The sequence below is a fragment of the Catharus ustulatus genome, chromosome 3 (genome assembly GCF_009819885.2).
Source record: "Catharus ustulatus isolate bCatUst1 chromosome 3, bCatUst1.pri.v2, whole genome shotgun sequence".
NCBI classification, from domain to species: Eukaryota; Metazoa; Chordata; class Aves; order Passeriformes; family Turdidae; genus Catharus; species Catharus ustulatus.
The window spans coordinates 37,082,866-37,107,879 of NC_046223.1; the positions used below are offsets into that span (position 1 = coordinate 37,082,866).

The 25,014-nt window shown below is 38.3% G+C and overlaps 1 protein-coding gene across 2 annotated transcripts in view; it reads left to right on the forward strand.

The window, feature by feature from the left end:
• Nucleotides 1-25,014, forward strand: part of CRIM1 (cysteine rich transmembrane BMP regulator 1) — a 178,812-nt gene that overhangs the window by 107,581 nt on the left and 46,217 nt on the right. For both annotated transcript variants that reach the window (XM_033054763.2, XM_033054764.2), the window contains exons 5-7: nucleotides 419-540; nucleotides 13,872-14,054; nucleotides 18,070-18,267. In XM_033054763.2, the coding sequence (XP_032910654.1) occupies nucleotides 419-540; nucleotides 13,872-14,054; nucleotides 18,070-18,267 (503 nt within the window). The remainder of the gene's footprint in view (nucleotides 1-418; nucleotides 541-13,871; nucleotides 14,055-18,069; nucleotides 18,268-25,014) is intronic.

Below are 25,014 nucleotides of genomic sequence, written 5' to 3' on the forward strand. Positions count from 1 at the left end.
AAGATTACACTGGCTATAATGTGGTTTCCTAATATGAGAACACCCTTCTGATCAGTGAATGCAATTTCTATTATTAGCGTTTCATCAATTTTGATTATTTGAGACAGAATTGAAGGAGAAACTTTATTTTACAAGTCTGGAGAACACAGTTATTACAGATTTCACATTTTTACATAGAGCAGAAGAGCGCTATTGGTGTTGCCCACTACCATCGTTTGGTTTGCTTGACAGCCAGCAGAGTTGGATGGGTGAAAAGAACCCTTCAGGTTGTTTGAGTTAATAAAAAGTGATTCGAAGACACGAATATGCCAAAGCTGTAACTTGTGCTCTGACTTTCTGTTGTTCTCTTGCTCATCCTTTCCCCTTGTTTATGTTGTCCTTCATTGACGGGGTTTTCCTGGCTGCTGTTTTGTTCCAGGTGCGAGTGCCTCACTGGTCTCTGTGGTTTCCCCATGTGCGAGGCGGGCTCCGTGCCCCAGATTGTCTCGCGTGGAGACGGAACGCCTGGCAAGTGCTGCGACGTCTTTGAGTGCGTCAACGGTATGTGCCACTTTCTCTTGCACCTCAGGAGGAGGGGTTTTTGTCTCTCTGGGGGATACTGGGCATTTGGTACTTTTTATTATGTTGTCGAGGTCTAAGAGAGTTATATTTCTTGAATTTCATTCAGTAAGAGGGAACTGGAAGTTTAGTTGAAGATGTGAAGACGTGGGAAACTCTCATTTTGAAGATGTCATGCTGCTTTAGTTTCTGAAGATAAAGAAAATATTCTTTTCTGAGTCTCAGAGAACTAAGGTTTTAGCAAGACTCTCTCACTGCATGTCTTTCATATAATCTTTTGCCAGTAGCAAACACTAGAGGCCTTCTAGAAGAGAAATTTTTGTTAACCATCATAGCTGCTTGTGGCAGCACTGTCAGTGAAAGCATGCTGTTCAGATTATGGGGTTTGCTTTAAGAATCAAATGCAAAGAAACTTTTAACACAGGTGTGCAACCTTTAGAAATTATAAAACCGTGTAGGAATATATTTATTATCGTTCTTTGCTTCCCAATCTAAAAAATTTTAATTAAATTGTAATAAGAATACAATTAAATACAATTAAATTGTATTTAGAAAATACTTTAAAAGCTTACATTTGTCATGCAAGTAATTCTTATCTAAGCACTGTTCTACATATAGAGCTGTATGCTTTATACAGTATATGCTGTGTATATGGTGAATTGTGAAGAAACAATATTTGACTACTGGTAAGGGGGAAAATACTCTTGAAGGATTGCATAATAATTTCTGACCATTAAAAATTGCAAGCTGTTGCAGTATTTATTAATGAATATTCATCCAGCAATAACTGATCTTGTTTAGTGGTATGTGTATCAAACGTTTTTAACAAACATTTATCAACATTTACAATTGTCATTTCAAATGGAGAGAGAGAGATTTCTCCAGGAGAAGGTCTGTGTTATTTACACATAGCAATATTTTAAATGCACAAATGCTGATTGAAAAAATAATAGTACATATAATGGGATATTATATTAAAATATATCGGTCTTCCCATATGAATAAAAGAATTTTTATCAGGAAGAGTCACAGATTCATTAGCTTTTAGAGTAATTCTTTCACTATTTGGGTAAGACTGTATAAATGCATCTTATTTACCTTTTGTTTATGTACACTAAAGTAATACTCGTCTTTCTTTGTTTCATATGTTTCATTCTGTTAAAGTATCATTTCTGAATCTGATTTACCTGTGTGAGACACCTCAATGCAATATTTAATTCAGGATTTACTTTGGTTGGTTGAGCAAGAAGTCCAGACCCAATTTCTGGCAGGATGTCTCATGCTGATTGCTTCTCTTTAGCCTGCATGTTATTTGTGGATACTGCTGACAAAACTGTTGCAGTATTATCTATTGTAGCAGGAGTGAGCTGGAGCTGTTTAAATTGCCCACTTGTTTTTGTGGCATCTTTGCATCCTCTGCATTTCCAAGTAGAGATTAGATTCATTTTTCTTTGGTAACAGTGAATTTGGATCGTCTTTAGCACTCTTGCCCTGGGCATCACTGCCTTACTCTGCACTGTAGCTTGCTCCAAAGATCCAAGCTGCTTTTGGACCAAGATTCCTTCTTACCTCTCAGGCTTTCCATACCTCAGTAGCCTATGACTACAGAGTAAATTGGAAGAAGAAATATGAGTTTTTGAAGGGAAAGTGGTGCCACAGAGGGAAGCAAAAAGGGCAGATTGGAGAAAAATTTAGGTCTTTAAGTTTGTCTTCTGTATGTCCTTAAAAATCAGTTTTCATATATTCCAGGCCAGTATCAAAATTAGTTATCTTTCGTTATCTTTAATTAGTTGATCTTTAAAAAAAGAAAATAATCCTGAGAAAACTGGTCAGAAGAGTTAAATACTTTTTTTAGAAAATCACATTTGTCATTATGTTGCTTAATGCTACAATCAAATTTTAAAAATTAATGCTGTATGATGTGATTTTAAAGTGCTTCAAGCAAACTTTCAGGTGCTTAATAATGATACTCCATTTTGGAAAGAGGAAATAGTTATAAACCTGAAGATGATAAATATTTTTAATAACAATCTATCAGCAATCATGAAACTACTCATGAGTGTGTGATGTTTGTATGGTGTGGCAGTAGACAAGACAGAATAGTCATGGCACATGACATTGCTTTATAATTTGGGTTTTTTCAAATGCATTTTAGCATGTTTAGGTGTTCTTTTATTTCAGGGGCAACTGCTACAAATAAGCCCTCTAAACCTCTAAGTTCCTAGAAAAATAATTCTGACAGAACTTCCAGATAAATGTTTAATGCAATGACAAACTGTGTGTGCATGTGTGTAATAAATCCCTACCATTACTTCTGTCAGTTTAAGATGAAGAGGAGGGGGAAATGTTCTTAGTGAAACTGATTATTGAATTCAATATCCAGTTCTGGGTTTTACAGTATTTTGAAATACTAACAAGTGCAGAGGAGATACAAATGATATCAGTAACAGATGGAGCAAATATCTTAGTTATAGGCTTAGATCAATTTCTTTGCCTCATTAAGAAAAAAAATGCCTTCAAAGTAAGAAGAGTCAAATCTGTAAGATCTAGGACAAGCTGTTCTCAGCAGTGAGGGTGGCTAGCTGTTGGCACAAACTGCTGGGAGGATGCTGAATTCCTTATCTTCATCCTTTCCAGTTAGGATTAGATGCCTTTTTAAAGCATCTAATATGTTTTAATCAAATGCAATTTAATGAGTTTATACATGGTAACTGGGGAAGTTGTATAATCAGTATTACCAACAAGTTTCATTAGTTACTTCTGTGTTTGAAAACCTCTGAAAACAAGCAAGAAGATGGAATGAAAAAGAAATGTACATACATTAGTATAGTTTTTCTGCTATTTTAACATTTAATTAATTAAAATAATTAAATAATTCCTTTGGCAGTGGGCAGGGGGAGCAGTCAGGAAGAGTGCTGATCATCATTACCTTAAAATAAGGATATCCATTACAAATTACTGTATGTAGACTGCAAAAAATCCAATTTATGTATTTAGGAAACCTTAATGATGGTCAGAGTGTTAAAGCAGGCCAAATTTCTGCAATATTTATTGTGATTTTGTGCTGATGTGATGGATGCAGAATTGTATGTTCACAGTATGGGTAGGTTGGCTTTACTGTGTAGGAAGGAGCAGTGCTGTAGCTGTAGAATAACAGTGGCCAGTGTTGGGGGGTATAGTTAGTAATGGCTGCAAAATACATGCTATAGAGAGAATCTGCAGTATGTTCTCTTTGTTGTTTGTCAGCTGTTTGGGGACAGATCCATCGTTCTTTTGCACGTGTTTTTCCTGTATTTAATATAAAACTGATGCAGAAACTCTATGATATGTAAGTCGATTTTGTGTGGTTATCCTTGTTACTGATGCACACTGTCTCAAACTAGCTTTTGGTTAGTCTGTCTAAGAAAAGCATATTAAGCTGCAGCAAAAGAAACTTCTGCAGTAATTACTTCTTTTGCAGATTGTAATGGTAGTGTTATTTGATTATAAATACAGCATGAAGTCAATACACTAGTCTTTAATTTCCTGCTTCAGATTGCTGTTGGGTGTGTCCTTATGCTTCACATCATATGCAGTCTGCTGCTTCTCATAGTTTATTCTATAATTATATAGACATTACAAATCACCCAAATAACATTTATTCTTGCTTGAAAAATGATCCTGGTATTTTCATTTAACTGGAACTTGTTGTTAAGTAGCTACTGTCTGTAACTGTCAAATCTTTGCATAGGTCAAACTTTTTTAAAATTTTTTTTATTTAAAAAAAATAAAATTAGAAAGTCCTGAGAACAACTTTCTTATTGGTAAGAGCAAATAAACTATATTGCAGATAGATTCTGTGTGATATTTTAGATATCGTGCATGTATGCAGATACCAGAGTATGTTGCATAAAGTTGTTACACTAACTAGAGACACTAAGTTATGCTTTTGAAAGCACTGGGGTATTTAAGAGATTGCACTCTAACAGTTAATGCTTGCTGTCATTAGAATGTGATTCTTGTTCCAAAGGTCAGTCAATTGTAAAGGTCAGTTTTAAGGCATGCATTGATTCCTTAATTTTGAAGGGAAACATCTTTGTAAGTAAAATCATTCTGTGTTTTTAAATGGGGTAGGAATCAATCCAAAGTTCCCTTTTAACGTGATCAAGTTCTTTGTCGTGATTTATCTAGGGTGAGTATTTGAGCCATGCCTGAGTGTACCCTGACTGGTCCTTAGATATCAAAAATGAGAGCTCAGACAACAATGATGACTGCAAAAGTGTTATTTCTTTTTGCTCCCTTTTCCATGTCAGGAGAAAGGTCTTTATGCTTAATTTCTAAGTTAAACCTTGCAACTCTATGGAACTGTTGGCAAACAGTGATTTAAAATTCAATAAAGATATGATTTTGTCAGTCATCTGTGCTTAGATGGCTGACTGGATGATTCTCCTAATCTTATATTCTTGATGACCATCAGAGCAAGCCCTGGTTCGTGCATGTAACACAGTTTTAGCCTGAAGGAGACATAAGTATGGATTGCTAAATTCAAATCTATTTAAATACATAAAATAGTATCACTAGAGGTATAACTGATGCAACTAAATAAATCACTGCTTTTTGCGTATAGGAATCAGAGATTTGCACAATGGTGTTCAGCAGTAAAGTTTTCAGGGAAGAGCTACATCCATAGTCAAAGGTACTGATTTCTGAGAAGGGTGAAGTCAATATAATGGAAATAAGGCAACATGGGAAATCTATAGGAGATAATTTCATCTTACTGTACGAAACTGAACAAAGAGGTTTTGTCTGTTGCATGGTTCTGTTGCCCTGTCTCAGGGAAAGTGAGAGTCAGTATTGCTTTGTTTAAAGGCAGACTATGCCAACTGCTGTGAAGTTTCCCCACTTGCACTTACCCGAGAACTGCTTTTCATCTAGAGAATACTAGATAGTATGTGATACTTATTTGGGGAAAATTGAGTGAGAGATCCCCAAGATATGTAGCCTTCCAAAAAATCCTGCATTTTACAGAAGCTAGTTTCTTCTGATCCATACAAAATATATTATTCACCAGGACTTTTGCTAATCCTGGTGTGCTGCTTTTACTCATGGGGGAGCTTGTAAGGAAAGAAAATTGATTCAGCATTAAATTACAAGCATCAACAAGTGAGTCTAAAGAGATTACAAGCTGCATGTGCAGCAAGAGTTCAAGTGCTAGGAAACAAGAGAAAGTATCCAAACTTGCCTGTTCTCTAATTAGGTATTGATGCATGGATCTCTTGAATGCAAGTTGCACTTAAAGCACATACTGACTGTGAGCTGTGCCTTGGAAATTTGAGAGCAATTACCAGGCATCCTGCAGCTGCTGCCTTCTGTCAGTCAGGGCTTTCACTTCTCAGTAAGTTTCCTTGAAAACAACTGCTACTTCAAAAATATTGTGGATTGGTTTGTGAAATATGATACATTATGTGTGTGAGTGGTCCTCATCAATGTGTCAGCATGGTTCAGGGTCAGGGGGACCAGGGTGCTTTCTGCCATGGCCCTCTGTGACCTGTGATTTTAGAGTCCAGATCTGCCAAGGATGGCTGTGGAGTCCCAATCCATTTTCCCTGGAGGTTGAGGTGCAGACTTTCATTGCCCTATCCATTGGAACTGGGACTACCTGATGGATGCATGAGAATAACTGGCATTGATCCTGGGAGGATCAAATCACACCTTTCCCAGGACTGAAGACTTTGACCCTTTCTATACTGCTGGTTTAGGCTGCACTGATAATTGTGTGGTGGTACAGAAGTGACCTCCTACATCAGTAAGATCACTTGATGTGATTCATAATCAGTATTTTATAACTGTTTCTGTGATTTTTTTTCCCTCATTTGAAAAGATAAACTGACGTAAAGGAGGCGTTTCTTTTTCCTCTGTACCGTCTGGCTTTTTTCACACTTACATCTCTATACAGTGGTACTACATTGGAAAAGAAATTAAAAATCCTCTTTAATCACATTTGCCACCTGTTGGTTCACTTGCTCCTCACAGCACTTGCAGATCTTTTATTAATCTCATGGTACAGAAAAGGGTAAAGACCATTCCACTATTTCTAAAATAAATAAGAATGGCCTGTTTCTAAAGGGAGCATCAATGAATACTGAAAGGATTTGATTGGGAATATTCACCTTAGGAGGAAATACCGCACAGACACCATCTACCATGGAGTTCCCATTATTTATTGCATTAATCTTTGCAGTCTTTATTACACTTTCATTAACCTTACTTTATGTGTGCTCTAAAGAAAAAAGGGTTCAACCAAAGTAATAGTCTGTCTCAGAACAGAGAACTAATAATACTAATTGAACAGTACTGCGTATTTCTCTTTGGCCATCCAAACCCACAGATTTTTGTGGTGGACTTCAAATAGGCAGCTGCCTGAAAAAAAAAAAGATACAAAATGCAGCTTCTGAGATGCAAAAGATAACGAATTGTTTAGTACGTAATAAAATTAACATCAAAGGAAGATAATCTGATACCAGAAAGGTAGAGGGATTTAGTTGTTGTGGGCTGAGGTTTGGTTTGGGGGTTTATTGTTTTTAATTCAGTCAGAACATCTGAAAGGTATTTGAAAATCATGGCTAATCACCAGTCACAGCTGGATGAGAATTTGGTCTGGTATAATGAAAAAGTTGGTCAGTCTACCAAACCAAGTCAAATGTTTTAGATCCTCTGAACCTGTATTATACTTGCCGTAGTTAAATTGGGAAAAGTTTGTGAAACAACGCAAGTCATTTATGCAGTTACTTTTAAAGTAGGAGAGAAAAGGAAAACATAGAAAATTGGAGGCTGGGCAACCCAAAATTCCTGGTAAAAATAGTCTGTAGATAAATTTATTAAAAAGATGGGGTAGGGATTGACAGGACCACAGCTGGATGTGCAACCAGATTCAAAACAGTCATTCACTAGGAGTGGGAGGGTTGTTCAATTGGAAGTAGAGACTGAGTTTTAAAAACAAAGTAATTTTTTGAATGAAAAAGGACAAAATCTATTTCACTTATTTCATGTTAGTTAATGAAGCACAAGATGCTGTACAGATTCTGTGAAATGATATGACATGTACAAAGAATATTAGATGTCAAATGGTGCAGTTCTGCCTGGGTTTAAAAGGTTTTTTAAAAAATTAAGTATATACTTCTAGTGTTTGGTGAGATAGTAATGTTTTTTGCCAAAGTGAATTGTCTTGGTAGACTAATATCTTTAGTAATGTTCTGGCTCAGATACTGCTGGATTTTTAAACTTGGACAAGGTTGCCAATACTTTGGAGGACAAGGTTAGAATTCAGTATTTTTCTCAAAGTATGGAAGACATGGCTAGACCTGTTAAAATGCCAGACCACAGCCTTGTGTTACAGATTTGGAGATTTTTTTTATTTTTCCCATTACAGTTCTTAACTTCTCTCATGCACTAGAGGATTCTCACAAATGTCCTGGCAGTGCATGATGGGCTGTGCCAGTACCCATTAGTGGTGCTGTTTCAGATGTCTGTGCCCTATTAACGTGCCTATGGCTAACCCAATCACAACATGTATTTTCTCCTGTGATGGACTGACAGAGACCACTGGGATTTAAACACATTCCTCTGTTATGAAGAGCATGTCTTGCTTCCAAGGATTGTTTGGCAGTTTCATCAAGAAAATCTGTCACTGTTTGGGGGTTTTAGAGCATAGCCACCACCCTCTGTGGCCCCAGCTCCTCCTTTGTTGTCCTGGTATTTTCCTGTAGCAGGACTGCAGGATGTTAAAAAGCAGCACTGCTTTATTTCTAGGAGGAGTTAAGAGAAAGAAGAAGGGAGACAGTCTTGTAGAAAGTCACAGAAACAATCAAACACTAAAAAAATATGAGCTGGTGGAGAAAAACTAAAATTGAAAGAAAGGTGTACATTTTATTTGTAAGAGAAGATGTAGGTGGGGACACCCTGAGGTGTCCTGAGGATGAGTCCTCTCAGCAAGAAATTTGTATACTGGAGGATAGAAAAATACCATAGAACATGAGACCTCAGAGAAATGTAATGAAACTTAGGGGAAACTTCCTTGTTATTTATTTGTTGTTTCTGTCTAACCTGAATTATCCTTCCATGATTTTTACTCTGTTGCAGTAGATAAAGCTGTGGAATTTTTTAATAGGCAGGTTGCATTTCCTCCATTATTGCTGGTTTTAAAGAAAATATTAAGACAGGGATGTATCGGATAGAGCTGAATTTGGGTTTTCTCAGCATCCCAAGTATCTTTTAATTTCTTTTACAGACTGCAGTTACCACAAAATAGTATTTCATTCCTTTAAGCTATGAAAGTATTTTTAAATAATTGCATAAATAAATGCATTCATTTACAAATAGTACTTACATTTTTATTTTAATTCTGGTTTCTCTGTTTCTGGATCACCTTTTTAGAATGTGCAGGACCAAAGTACTCTCAGAATAGTCCTATAACTGTGTTAATAGGGACTATGCTGCAATAATAAGGAATATGCTGCTTAGGAAAACTGCCACCTGAAGAGTCAGAATCCAAATTGTTTTTCTACCTAGCTTGTTTTTATATGCTTGCATGGAAGCAACAGCATACAGTTTTCCTACAACATTGCTATGGGCCACTTCCAATGACATGGAACGTTCTTTTTTTTTAAACTCTCTATCAGCTCAGCTTTTGAAAAATGGAAAGCTTTTCTGTGCTTTGTTTATACAGACACAGGATTCAAATTTATCAGTTTCCTTCCCTTTCATTTAATAGAAAGTTCACAGCACTTACCCAAGTTCTTTCCAAGTCTCTGGTACAAATACTTCTTTATACTGAAGGAAAATCTGAGGTCCTGGCATCACGAACCTGTTAATCCTTTAAACAACAGAAAATTGTTTTGAATCTTACTTCTGGTTTGGGAAAGCTGGAATTTCTGATACCACAAAAGAAAAATGCCCAAACTTGCCTACAGAGAGCTGATGCCTTGAAGCATCTCATGGGCTTGGTGTAACTGTGTGCAGAACTGCTGCCTAGCAAGGGATGGTTTGCCAAACTTGCATGTGCTTCTGAGCTGTTCTGTGAGTCTAATTAAAAAAAAAAAAAAGTATTAGGAAGCTACAGAAATCTCAATAACAGAAGTTTTACTTTAGTTCAGCCCATAGAATTAATATGTATTTCATTAGATTTGCATGCAGAAGTTAAAATATCTTTGAAAACTAATTTGGTAAAACAGATTGTGTCCCTTTGCAGTTCAATTGGTGATAAAGGTTTGAGAAATGATCACTGTGTTGCGTGAGGCTGTGGGGTTTAGTGCCACTTTTTTGGGCTCTCACCCCAGAACAAAAAGGCTGTGGCCATGGAATCTGTAGAACTATTTTTCTTTTAACTCTGTGTCAGGAATTGTAATCCCAAATCAAGTCAATCATAGTCATGCTTGACTTTATATAGTAGCAGAGATGTCATTTGTTCTTCCACTGCCAGAAAAAAACCCTATATCTTTCTGGGGACCATCCCCTCTGTCCTGGCTTCTTTCACAGGTGGGCAGTTGTGTGTCAGTGCTTGGGCTGGATCAATCTTGCATTGCTGGGTTATCTGAGAGCTAGCAGACATTGAATTTATGTTCACAAAGCCATGGCCTGTGTCTCATACCCATTTCTTTGGTGTGGTAGTCTGCATCACAAACAGGATTTGAAGTCTCAGATATGTTTAACTGCTTTGTGCGGTGAAGTTTTGGCAATTTGAATTCCTTTGTGATGCACTCTAAGCTTGAAGAATCCTACCCATAGTTTTCTCTTTTTTTGGCAGAACAATGAATTCATTAATTTAGGAGCAGATGTATTTATTTAATGTTAGCTTCATGTTCTTTTATCCCTTGGTGACTGTCATACTTAGATCAATAAGGCAATAAAATTGTCTCTTAAAAAAAACCCAAAAAACAAAAAATAAAAAACCAACCAAAATAGCAAAAATAAACCAAGAACCGGGAACTGAAAGATCTTTCAACATACTGTGGTGGAAGAAGTGCCTTATTATAATTTTACTGTGTGTTGCTCACTCTTTCATCAGGCTTCCACCTGCAGTATCTAAAGCTACAGTTCTTTGTTTTAATGCTTGTTTTGCTTTGACTCAGTCTCAAGACTGGAATCTTACAGATGGTTCTAACAAAAGTAATCCTTGTCTTGTAGCTGGATGCATAGGCTTAGGTCCATAGTTTAGTCTGGATATATACCCCTTACCATAAGGCTGGATGGTAAAAATACACACATAGTGAAATTCTGCAGTGGTTTTCATTGTAGGAGTAAAACATGCTGGTTCCTTACAGGATTTGCAGTTACTTGCATAGTCTTGTTTGAACATTTAAAAATTACAATCATTAATGGGAGATGATGTTTCAACTTCTAATGAGGCAGGAATTCATCCCTACTGTTGGGGTATGGGGGAATCAGTAAAAATCTGGAGAGCTGCAATCAAAACAGTGAAGCCAGAAGCAAATGGATTAAAGGCCTTTTGAGTTGTGTTGGCGCTTTTCCTTTTTGAGAAGGTTTTTAAAGTAACAGCTTGAGCTGCATAAACTTGAAATATTTCTCAAGTGTTTGTTTATGTGAATTGCTTTCTAATGAGGTCATAGCTGTTTTCCCGGACACAGTGGTATTTCCTTCTCTTGCTCTTACTTTCTATGCTGCTTTCTACATTATGCCTTGAAGACAGAACAGGCATATAAAAATCAAACATCACTCAGGATACTTCCAAGATTCAACTCTAATGCTTTACAATCATTTCAAATGACTCAAGGCTGGACTACAGTATAAGCATATGTTGAAAGAAGTACTTGAAGTGCTTTAGAATTTTAAAGAAAACCTGTGTCATTGTCAAGAGAAACTCAGATGTAAAGTTTTTAATTCTCAAAAATTAAGAGAATTGGGATGGTTGAAAGGAATCTGCAAATACTGATTTTTCATTTAAATATATTTCATCTCTCATGTGAGATTAATTACTAAGCAAAAGAAAAATCACCTGACCATAAAGCGGGCACAGTTTTCAGCTCTATGTGGCTAGGTATTACATATGTAAGTACAGTAATTTCACGAATACAAGCCGCATGGACTATAAGCCGCATCTCTGGGTGTTGGCAAACATTTCGTTCTTTGTCCATAAATAAGCTGCACCTGAATATAAGCCGCTCTGTCGTTCGCAGCGAGGACCCGCGTGCAACAAAGTTGCCAAATAGTAACAGAACGGCGGCAGGGCGGGGTTTACTGGCTCGGCTAAGGCTGTGCAGGCTCGGCCCACTCGAGGCTGCCGACAGGGCCAGATGGCCCAGCTCGGTGGGGCGGCTCGGCGGGACCACTTGGGGCCAGCCGCCGCTGCCGCTGGGCTCGGTCACCACAGCCCGGTGCAGCCCCATGGTGGCAGGCAGGGACGGAGCCCCCCTGCTCCCCCAGCGGCGAAGGCAGGAGGGGAAGGAGCCCCCCCGCTCACGCTGCCGCTGCAGGCGGGGACTGGAGCCCCCTGCTTACCCCACGGGCCGTGGGGATGGCAGCACAGAGCCCCCCGCCTCTCCCCCGCCTGAAGTAGGGAACTCCCCTGCCTTCCTCCCTCCCCCCACGCTGTCGGTGCTGAGCTGGCCCCACCCGCCGTGCAACACAGTAACCAATTTGTAACAATCGTGAAATCCTGGGTTTTACTGGCAAATGCTAGGCTCGGCACCCTGGCTGGCACTTCTGGGGTTGTAAATGTTAGAAAATTATTCACATATTGGCCACTCCTGAGTGTAAGTCGCATTTCCGGTGTGGAAGCAAAATTTTAGTCAAAATGGTGTGGCTTGTATTCGTGAAATTACTGTAGTCTTTACCATCTGTTCTACAGCAGTTGGAAACATGGACAATAGTCCTTTCTTTTCTTTGCTGTTGGCTTCAAATGCAATGAAACATGTTGGGTTTACCTACAGTGTTTGATAATGTTGTTGCTGAAATAAATAGCTTCCTGTTTACAGAATCTTTGTTTTTTTTAGACTGCTAGGTATACAGCTTCTGAAAAAAAGCCAGACTGGGGTACTAGATACTGCTATACTTCAGGTGGCTGCTATCACAAATTTGCTAGTGTAATAGCAGGCCAAAATTTTATTCTGAAGTGGAGAAGAGGGAGGGGGAGTAAGTAATTGAGTAATATAATGATGATATTCTGAAGTAATGATTTCCTAATGACTAATGTGGAGTACTATAATTGAACATAAATTTGGAGTGTATTTTTTACAGTGTCTTGAGTCACAGTGATTCAGCTCTAAGCCATAGGAGCTCCACAGTGTCGTGGAAGGGACTGGATGCACTGAGTGGTAATAGGTGGTGGAGGTGGGTTCATAAATGTGGAGTAACTGCAAGGTCAAAACCCCTGTGGAGATCTTATGATATATACATGATGTGTAGATCTTCATAATCTGGAACCGAATCTCTTTGGTGTAGAATAATAATGGGAGAAAGCTGATTAAATCTGCAGACTGTTTCAGTGGTTTAATTAGCATATTTTTGGTTTTTTGGGGTTTTTTTAATGTTAACAAAGTAAATGAGCAATGCTCTTCCCAAAATTTTGTGAGGCTCTTTGTTTCCCACAAAGTTTAGCTTTAATTATATGTCAAGGCTGTGCTGTAGATGGAGGCATACAAGAAATACCCATCTTACATTTTTGAAATACTGTAGTGATCATATAATTATTATTACAATTGAGTTTGTTGGGGGTTTTTTGTGGGAAGTATGATTGTGAGCTGGTTATTACAGCTCCAGGTTGCTTGAAAAAAGAAGTGTTCAGTTCTGCATAACAGATCATGGAGTCACAAAATGTTTGGGTTTTGTTGTTTGTTTGGGTTTTTTTTACCTATTGGTTGGACAGCTTTAGTGCCATATATCCACCTGAGTACCAAGTCCTACAGAGTGGAATATTGCACTTAAGAAACATCAGAAACTGACTTATTAAGGCAGAAAAACTTATTGTTTCATGTGCTGAAATTTAGAGTAGCTTCGTGTTCATTCAGAATACGAAATATTTAACACCTACAAAGAAAGACTAGTGCTGCAGCATTTTTGTAGGATTTTAATTTTTTAATTGAAGCTTTTGATTGTGGACAGTTGTTCTGAAGATTATTTTGAACATTATTTTATTTTCTTCCATTGTTGAAACAGAAAATAAAATATACCATATTCTTAAAATGAAATTGTATTTGAGTTTACAAAATGAAAGAATAATCAGCTGACTCTTTTGTACCTGTTTCTGTCTGTAGCAGCATAAGCTTAACTATTTCCTGTTTAAAAATGTGTAAAATACTTTCTTCTTTTTCTTCTTCCAGAAGTGAAGCCAACCTGCATATTTAACAGCATGGAATACTATGATGGAGACATGTTCCGGATGGATGCCTGTCGATTTTGCCGGTGCCAGGGCGGAGTCTCCATTTGTTTCTCTGCCCAGTGTGGTGAGCTGCACTGCGACAGGTACTATGTGCCCGAAGGAGAGTGCTGCCCAGTCTGTGAAGGTACAGTCTCTTTTTCATCCTGTCTGCCTTAATTCTGCTGGGGGTTTTCTATTTGCCTGCTCAATGGAAATGAGCAAACAAGGCTTTTGTTGTCCTGAAGTTTGCAGGTTCCTCTGTAATTCAGTTTGCTTCTACATTTTTGCTGTTCCTGAATATGCTGTCATGTTCTTTGCAGTGCTTCTCTGACTTTGGCACTACTTCTTAGACATGGTCAAGTGTGCAGTGCTTTTTGGGAGGCCTTCTTGACAAATGACATAAAAAGCTGTTTCTAATTTCTGCACAGACATTTAGACAGGCATCTCCAGAGCTGCTGTTCTGGCCCTGAGAGAAATTTCCATTGCTTTGCAACCTGCTTCTTGCTCTGTTCAGCTAGAGTAATGCACACAACTTCTTTCCTCTACCATTACAGCAAAGCAATGGGGCAGCAACCCGATGCCAATGTTTCTTCTCTTCCTCCTTTGCTCTGCTGAGAGCCTTGCTAGGCCTGCAGTCCTCCTAAAAAGGGCTCTGGGAAATTTCACATTGACCCTCTCACTTATATTAGAAAGTATGGGAGGCATCTTCTGCAACCAGATTTCCAGCAGAGGAAGATAGGGGTGGTGCTGTGCACTTGGATCTTCAGTGAGGGTCAGGTTATGGCCACCAGGTAGTCAAAAGGCCTGTGAAGCACTTTTAATCCCTTTGTTTAAATGTGGATGTAGGAATATCTTCTCAATAGGTGAAATAACCTGCAAATCTGAAATCTCCTCCTAGGAATTACTAGGAATCTAGTAATTACTGGAAATTTCAAACACTTTGCAATCTCCTTAATATTATTCCTGTAGTTCGTTGCAGGAGAAGATCCATTATAGTCATATTTTGTTCCAAGCAAAGAATTAGGAAGTAAAGTACCTCATAAAAATATATCTAATAGAGGCAACTGTAAGAGCTGGACCTTCTCACTCAGCACAGGATCTGGTGAAAAATGGCCTTTTTTTTGTTACAAGCTACTGAAAGCTTCACAGATTTAAACCCAAAATCTGCATAAAAATATTACTTGGGTAAGTTAAGAAGCCATTTTTTAAGGAGTATTTGTAATTTTTTTTTTGTATATATTTTATATGTTTTAGTGTAAGTTTGTATCAGGTTGATACATGGTGTTCGCATGTAGAGCAACTGAAATGCAGATGTTGTAGGTTTAAGGATTCCTGAGAGATACCAATTCATGTTTGCCTTGAGTTTAAGACCTGGCCTAGACATTCATTGCTGACTCTACTTGAAGGCAGAATCCTAAATTTTTGGTCTTTCCCAGTGCAGTTGCACCTACACTTACAAGAACCTTCATGCTCTAAGGAAAAAAGAAAAAGTGCTATCCCGTCATTTAATGACAGATTGAAAAAGTCTGGAGCAGGCATGTCTGATGTGGTGAACTCCACCCCCCCGAGTAAATGCAGATTCACTCCTGAAGAAATTGCTGTATGAGCTGCTGACTTTGTGGAATACGTAAAAATGTCTTGGGTTCATGTCCTATAATTACTGTATTTTCTCATATATGAATATTCCAAGATTTGGCATTATGAAATCGTTGTGACAATATACACAGATTGAGCATATATATAGATACATTATTTATATATCTGTCCTCTCTGTCCCATTTAGATATGGATGCTGACTTTCCACATTGAATTTGCAGATCTAGATATGTCCTTTATCCTTTTAGATGATTTAAATATTCAGCTACCTTATTATTTATCAATAAACTGTTCTGTCATATCATCATACCACAATAAAATTTGATTTTTCCATTTTTGCAACGTTTGAATCGGACCAACAAGACAACCTGATAACATTTCATTTCAGGTTGGTGAGTTGGTATGTATTAGTCTACAGTGGAAATTTCTTCTTTAAGACTGGTCCTTAGTAAGAATAAAATGGATAATGTTATATAATTATTGAGTAGTCCTTTTTGTCTAGTAATGACTGTGACTTAATGCCAAGTTACAGGGTCCTTCATCAAACCACCTGGTGCTCTAAGACTTGCTTCTTTCTGCTGTGTATTCTTCTGATAGGGGTTATGGCACTAAATGAAGTCTGAATTGTGAATTCTGAATGATTGGATAGTAAGATACATGGTGGTTTTTATTAGAAATCCCTCTTGATTTAGTGGCATTCTTTTAAGTGAGCCTAGGCAGCTGGTACCAATAGCATATTATAATTGTCCTGGTTCCTTAAACATTGGGGAAAAAAAATGAAAAAAAGGTGCCTCTCGTCCCTTTTTAAATAACTCGGGTAAAGCTGACGCATAAATTGACACGGTCAAGTATTTTAAATAAGCAGAACGTATCATCCCACCCATTCATGCTTTTCTGGTTATTGAAGAAGTGGCATTTTTTCTATCTGCTCTTCTTCTGTTGAGTATTTCATGACTTATTGTCAAGGGGATTAGTTGCTTCCTACAAATATTTACTTCATTATTGAAATATCAAGAAACACAAAGCTTTTCTTCCCTCCAAGAATTCTAAAATGGCAAGTACTAAATTTGGTGTGAATTGTGTATTACAGGGGAAAGTGCTTCTTGACTTAACTCCAGGAGTTCTTTCTCAGAGTTCTGTAGGCCATATCAGTATTAGGAGATGTAATTTGCTGGATTCAATTTAGAGCTGTAAACACTACTGACCTTTTAAGGGTACCAGGAACTTTGCGCTTTGAGTTGCATAGAAGACTTTTGCAAGTAACACAAGTCTTATATACCTTTTCTGTGCTTTTTCTGTATTTCTCTGTCAGTCAGAATCCTTTACATAAGTTGAATGATAAAATTCACTTAATTTCTTTGTGTGTGATTTGATTTTTGGCTAGGTCAAGTCAGTTATTTACAGATGCAAGGTCATCCTAAAACATGAATGGTGAAAAGTTAGGAATTTAGGAAGCTTTTTAAATTTTAAATGCCTTATTTTCACAACCATCTAGTTTTGGACTTAATCAGAATTTTACTAAAATTCTGAATATCAGTACAGCTCAGGATTGGAATGACATTGTGTGCTGTTTCACTCCAGATGTTTGGAGTGTCATAAAGTGGTTCAGAATACAACAGATACTGACACTGCTATAGGTGTTTTCTACATTCAAAATGCATTGCCTTCCTTCCAAAAGGGACTGATGAAACTGCAAAGAAATAATCCAAGTTTCATTCAATCGTACTTTTTTCCTTTAAATAGGACATCTTATTTCTCAAAAGTCCTTTCACCTTAACACTCCTGGGAAATCAATTTACAATAAATCACTTGTGCTTATTTGACGTCTGCTAAAAAAGATGTTTTCAGGTATATTTATTGCTTTTAATATATAAAATTTGCTTTAATATGTAATTTGTAGTATTGCTTGTTTTGCAAACCTGACCTGCTTACTGTATATTCTCAGATACTTCATTTCTGAGCCTGACAGTTACCTTTTATTAGCCACCATGATAAGTTGTTTACATTCACATAGTGTATATATCTTTTTAACTATTAATATCAGTGCATCTTACCACATCTCTGGAGCACTATTATTTCTGAAGAGTAAAATTATTCAAGTAATGAATAGTTATTTCAAGTAATGGGTTAGTATATGCAGACTTGCATGGAACTTGAGGAGAAATCTTACACAAAGTAGGCTCCCTAAAATTCTGGTATTTAAATACCCAGATATTAATTTGCTAGCAGGTAAATGGGCACTTGGACTTTCAAGGGGCAAACACTAAAATGAAATTGTAAACTGACCCTGTTTAAAAAGGTACTATATCTTCAAAAGCGGGATGAGGTGCAGCTTAAGGGCACTCTTCTTCTTTCAGGAACAAATGTGCAAGAGGTCTCATCTTTGCCCATAATGTAAAAGAGTGTTGCAGTGCTGACATAAGTCATTCCAGTGATTCGTTTAGAAATGTTGGTGTAAAAAAAAGAACCAATATATGTGAGAACCATTTTGTCCTGAAGAACAGAAACAAAAAATTAAAACATTAATTAAAACACACATTCTCTTGCAATTGCTGTCATTCCAGACCCACTTTATCCAGTCAGCAACCCTGCTGGCTGCTATGCCAATGGCCAGATCCAAGCCCACGGAGACCGCTGGCGCGAGGACGACTGCACGTTCTGCCAGTGCATCAACGGGGACCCGCACTGCGTGGCCACAGCCTGCGGGCAGAGCTGCCTGAACCCTGTCAAGGTCCCTGGGGAGTGCTGCCCTGTCTGTGAAGGTACGAGTGCTATTCCCCTTCACTGGGCTTTGGTCTGCCATGGCTGCTGCTCTCCTGGAAATTCTCGGTTTACTTTAAAATTTTGGAGGATTGAAGAAGCTGGTATGGCATTGGCTGGGTACTGAATTATTAGGGAGGGCAGAATTCATCAGTGTGGTTTAGCTACACCTGTATATTGGCTATCCCTGGTAATCCTTTGGCACAGAGTATAGTAAGAGGTGGTTAAGATCAGCATTATTTACTAATTTTTCTCATAGCTTTGCTTAAACTGCATTACCAAATATAGGAGAAATTAGAAGGTCAAAATATTGGTCACTAATTGGATTATTTCTGTTTTCCTCATCACTGTCATGCAGTTGCAACTAAAAATCTCTTCATACATTTGATATTGGACATAATTATTTCAGTGAAGCTTATAAAAAGGGATATTATCTGGGAAATAGATTAATTTTTCAACTTTGAAATTATTTTTTCATTTGTTTGTGGAAATATATGTATATGGTGTAACTGACTGAGATTTAACCTAAGTATAAGGTAAAGTGCTTGCCCAGCCTGAGATACGTGAAAGAAATGTGAAGACTTGTAAACTAAGACATCAAATATATTTTGAAATGTATATGTAAATGTACATCTAGAGCTACATTTTATGGAATAGCTGTTCATCAGAAAAAATACCAGATAAATTTAGAAATGGTTCATCTGGACCTAGAGCCATCTTCACTTATGTGTGCTCAGTGAGTTGCCACTTAGAGTAATTTCACGATTATAAGCCGCACTTTCGTTCGCAGTGAGGATGCTTGCACAACTTTCACAAAGTTGCCAATTAGTAACAGAATCACAGGATCGCGGAGTTTACTGGCTCAGCTCGGGGCCATGCAGGCTTGGATCGGCCTCGCTTTTTCCCCGCTGGGGCTGTGCAGGCTTGGATTGGCTCCGCCTTTCCCCCTCCGGGGCCGAGCGGGCTCCGGCTCAGCTCGGGGCCGTGCGGGCTCGCTCTTCCAGGTTGGCAAATTTCTGAACCTCATCAATATATTGGCTGCATCTGATTATAAGCTGCACTTCCGGGTTCGGACCAAAATTTTAGTCAAAATGGTGCAGCTTATAATCGTGAAATTACTGTAATTGTTTCTCATTCCATCTCTGATTTATAAAAAAATAAGTATATCTACATGTATCTCAAGGCCCTTCTTGGTTTGCAGAATCTATCCAAGTAAGCTCACTGTGATACTTGTGATACTTTCTAGGAAAAATCTGAGGACATAAGTATTTCTCATAAGAGGTCTTTAACTCCAGAATTCACATCACTAGGTATGAAGAATGTGTTTGAGTCTGTGTATAAAAGCTGTTGTTGAATTGTACAAAATTGTTCTACTTGCACTGAGTTAATGTCACTGTGTGGAAGCAGGTTAACTGCTGTTAATCCCCAGTGATCACCTCAGGATTGGTATCACAAAGCCTGTACTGTCACTCCTCATTAATTAGGTGTCTGAGCCAGCTTGGGAAGGCAGTACAAAGAGACGGAGGCTGATGGAAGTATTTTCAACATGTTAATACACTGAGAGGATTCTTCTCCTCTAATGAGGGAAGGATAGGCAAATGTCTCTATTTTCCTCTTCCAGACTAGAGAAAATGGATGAGAGATAATTGAATTAAATGCCTATATATATATATGTATATAAACTAATTATGAAGAGCCGTGGGAAGGAAGCACAGGGTCAGGCGTAGGCTTCCATCCTTCATTGCTAAAGGTTGCAAAATAAACAAACTGGTACTTCATTAACACACCACAGTAATGCCTCTGCAGTGCTCTCAGGACACAAGTTAGGTCCTCTGGACTAGGCTGTGTAATTCTATGCAGTAACACGTTTCTACTTTTACAAGAAGATGTAGATACAACTGTTTAAGTCCATAAAAGTTGTTCTGTAGGTTCTTGGGTGAGTGACTTATGGAGTCATGCAATAAAATTGTGGAATCAATATTTAAATTAGGTCCGTTGGTCAACTAAATTATGTTTTATTTTAAAAATAATCTGGCTTCTTATTTGTTTGTCACGTTAGCTGTTGTATGATGTATGCTTAATTGTTGTCATCTAGTTTTGAGTGTGTCATCTGGAAGGTAGTGCTACTGAATGGTATTTTGGGGAACTTCCTCAGTTTTAAGCTTAAAAACATCACATTTGCCTTGGTGGGTTTTTTTCAATGGGTAATGAAATTTTGTAAGTGGTGGAACCAACAATTAGAAGAAGTGCTTCTAGTTCATGCTAGGATGAAAATTCAGCATACTTGGGTACCAGTGGTCAGAGAACATCTGAAAACACTTGAATCTTCTCTTCTTTTTTCCCTTCCCTCTCCCACAGCAAACTGATATAAGTAAACCAGATCATTATGATCAATTATTGCAAATTACTTAATTCCAGGAATCCAGATTATTTCATGGATGAAAAAATACTGGACTGTTTAAATACACTAGTGAGTTCAGTTGCTAGCACCCAAGATTTAAAAGATTGAGTTTGCAAGAAGCACCTTTTAGATCATTTGATTAGAAATTATTCATCATCTGAGATTTAACAAGGTATCTTGCAATAATAACAAATGAAAAAATCCCTGAAAAATGGACCATCAAGGGTACCAGCAAATCTCTTGAAGTTATGTTTTGGAGCATCAAACAAGTTCAAGGCTGTTACACCTTATGATCAGCAGCCTGAATACAAGTATTTAGATACATGAGAGCAAGGTATTACTTGATTTGAAGTATGAGCCCTGTGTGTCTTTCTGAATCTGTTAACATTTTTCTTTGAAAGCACACATTAAGAAAATCCTAGAACATTAGGGGAAAATAGTTTTGTGTGGTGGTTTGTTAGATGTTGACTGTCTACATTTAACATTAATAATGTATCTTAATTTTTTTTAAAAAAGGTAGTGTTTGAGCTATGGCAGCAGTGACTTGTGTGTTAACTGTAGGCTTCTGGCCCTCCTCCAAGGTCAAATAGCCTCATGTGTCTTAAACCTTAAATCTGAGATTAGTATTGTTTCTACTTGGAGTTTAATGCGTGGGGTAGGAAGCAAGCACTGTCTACTTTCATTACAATGCAGCTGTCACTTGCTAACCCAGTAGAGAAGGAACTTCTTTAGATTTCTGTTCTCTGATTTTTCTCCTTGTTCTAAGGCTGAACTGGAGAAGTATGCATGCCATGGGAAGAGAGTTAAAAACTTTTACTTCCTTTGCACAGTGGATTTTTCCCTAATTTTACTTATATCATTTTAATGACAACCTAGTCCCATCTAAAATGCTGTTTTGTTACTGCCATCATCCAGCCACCTGACATCTCTGTTCTCTTAATCAGGTAAGCTGCATGGATCAGTGCTCCTTCCCATTTTAAATCATCTTCTCACACTTTTCCCTGAGCATTGTTTCTGTTGATGAAATCCTGCTTCTGATGCTCATTGTGTCATCCATGACCTGCAGCGGTGGTGGGAGCAGGGGAGAATAAGGTCCTGGCTGGGAAACTGGCTGACATCAATCCCTTGATTTTAATGATTCTATTGAAAAAAATGTACAGTACATTTTAATGAAGCTACAAGCAATGGAGTAAATTCCACGCACATTTTTTCCTAGAGATGAGACAGGCATTTGATGCTTTTCTGCATACCACCTCATTGCACTTGTATATCCACAACTTAACCTGAATTTTGCAATGCACTGTGTGAGCAGAAGTGTTGACTGTCCTGTGCTCTCCAGTTTGGTTTCGCCATCCTTCTGCTTCTCTAATCTCCTACTGTTCAGGAAAGAGAAGCAGAATTCTTATCTAGTGTGGGCAAAGTTGTGGCATCAGTGATATTATCCAAGTATCATATTTTCAACTGTGCAAGTTATTAAAGGAGAAAAAGCAGTGTTCTTTAGTGATATGTTCAATAAATGGGCAAAAATAATGTAAACTTTGCAGCTGATTTTGAAATAGTAGTTTACTAGTTATTGTAAAGATAAACATACCTCATTTTCCACTCCTCTTTTGAATGACTTCCAATTCTCACTCAAATCTCAACATCTCAACACTGAACAAGAGTATATACCATAGAGAAATAACATAGTTTCTGCAGACTAGTTTAAAATTACTTCTTTTCAAAAGTTACATTATATAATTGCATCATGAATATACTTTGCTTTTTTGCTCTTACTTATATACTACATTTCTTGATTCAGCTGTAGCTCGTACTTTTTACATTCACTTTTTCAATTGTTTTGTGGAGACTAATGCAGAATGTAGGAAATGATGATTTGTATTTTAGAATCTTAACTATGCATCAGATCTAAAGCAGAAAGAAGAATGCAACCTGCCGAAAAACCCCTACTATCTTAGGGAAGATATTTATATGCTTATCACTATTTTTAAGCATGCATTTATTTCTCATTGGACTTCTATTTACATTTGAAAGAGAACCCACTTCCAGCAGCCAGCTTCAATTGTGTCAGCTTACTTTAAACATGTCAGATACAAGCTCTTTAATATGCAAACCAAAACATTTAGTCAAAGATATTTCTATTGTATGTTTTGTTTTGAGTGTTGAGGGGTACGGGGATTTGTGGGGCATGAAACTGATGAGAAAATTCTAATCAAATCTGCTTGTGGATCTGGCCTGGCTGTGGCTCATCCAGAGTAAAAGGTTAAAAGTATCAGTCACTTCTGACTCTTTCTCTCTGTCTTTGATCTAAATGCTGCTGTACCTGCAGTTCTGCCAATTCAGTTATTTCTTGGCTGGTTTATAATGAGTTTCGATGAAGGACATATTTGTTCCCCTAGATAAGTTTATGTTCCAGCAGCTTCATAAGGATAAATTTTTTCTTGGACTACACTTGCAAAAAAATTTTGTTGCCAGAGATCACATATAACGTACTAGAAATTCTGTGAACAAAGATTCTTGAAATATGAGCACAGTATGTCAAGAACACAAATGTATTCTACCTTTGAATGTGGTAAATTCAGACCAAACTAGAACATTCCTGTCCCCTCATGAAGAAAATCCTGATGTTCTTACTACTTTAGTGAGAAAACTGGGCTGTGGGGATTGTAGAGACTGAAGTTACATAAAATTAGCTGTTGACACTTCTCTAAATTGGAGACCAAGATGGAGTAATTGTCATATTTCTGTTACTATACAGAGTGGATTTGTATCTATTCTCTGCAGTAAACCCCTTCTAATTCTTCCTAACATGCTGCTGTACATGTTTCCATGGTGTATATCCTGTATGTGTGTTATGCAATACACATTTCCATGTAGATTGGATGCCCAGACTGGTTTGAAATGTATAATATTCTGAATGCTTGTCTTGGGTTTGCTGGACTTGGGATAGATGGTACCAGTCACTTCCCTCATGTCAATCTTGCCTGCTGCTGCTGGAAGGCAAGGCTAAGTGAGGTGCTTGAGATCCTTTACACTGGAACTCCCTGCGGAGATTGCTGAGGAGAAAGAGACAGGAGCATGGGGGGTAGGTGCATAAAGGAGAGGGTATTTATGGATGTGGTGTACCAAAACAATGGGTTTGTATATGCATTTAATTTCCAAATCTGTGGGCAACCTCTCTTGAGTTGCACTGTCTGTAACTGGTATCCACTGGTATCTTTACCAGTTCTGTTTGATGTTTTCGCTAGCTCAGATCAAAGCTAAATTTAATTTATCTATAGACAACAAAGCTAAAAAGAACAGCCAGTGTCTTGGAAGGCAGAGTATGAATTCATATATGCTTTAAAGCAGAGAACTGACAGAAAGATGCTGACCAATTTCAACAAGGGAAAATAAAATGTGCTATACTGTGAGGAACCAGATTAATTTTGATTTTTGTCTCAACATTTTTTGACCAGAGTTGTATGTGGGAAGGGCTCTACATGTGCCGCTTGCAGGAGGTAGCTAGGAGAAGATGGAGGAAGACTTTGCCTAACAGCCATTTCATGTCTCACATGGAATAGGCAGTCAGTAGGAGACAACCAAGGACACTGTGTCCTCCAGGGAGGGTCTCCAATCGGGTGGCAAAAGGTCTCCACCGATGGCCTGCAGTCGAACATTCGAGTGGGTCAGTGGTCTGCTGCCAGCGAGCAGACCTTGGGAGGAGTTGGGGGTATAAAAATAACTGTGCCAGAGGCAGCTGGGCTTTTCTCTGACCTTGTTCTTTTTGCTTGCTCTTGCCCACTCACTCTCCTTCTTGCTGGCTGGATTCCTGTTGACCACTTCCTGTGTCCTGTCCTACCACTCCCATCTTCCTCATCTGCTCCAGCCATCACCTGTCCTGCCCCCCTGCATTCCTGCCCAGGTTCCTTCCTGCTTGAGCCACCTGCTTCCAACACTGTGTCTGATCTGTCACCACCATCCCTGCTGCAGCTCTGTCTGGGGTCCTGGGCCTCCTGCCCCATCCTTGCCCAGCTGGTATCCGGCCCCATGGCAGTGGGAGCTGTGCCTGCAGAGCTGTGCCTTTCCAGGAGCTGTGCAGGCTCCTCGGCGGGCACTGCACACACCCCCAGCCGCATGGATGTCTATGGTGCGCTCCTAAGTTCTGGTTGTAACACCCAATTTCTCTCTAGGTTTTCCCTCTCTCTCCTCTACCATTCTTTTTCCTTCTCCTTCCTCATTTTCTATCTTTCCTACTCTTCTTTAGTTGGGCATTGCCCTTTTCATTGCCAATAAATGGTTCTTGCCTCGTTTGGTTTAATTCTGTCCTAGATCATCTGCTTGAAAAGAGCCCCTCGCAGTTCCCCCT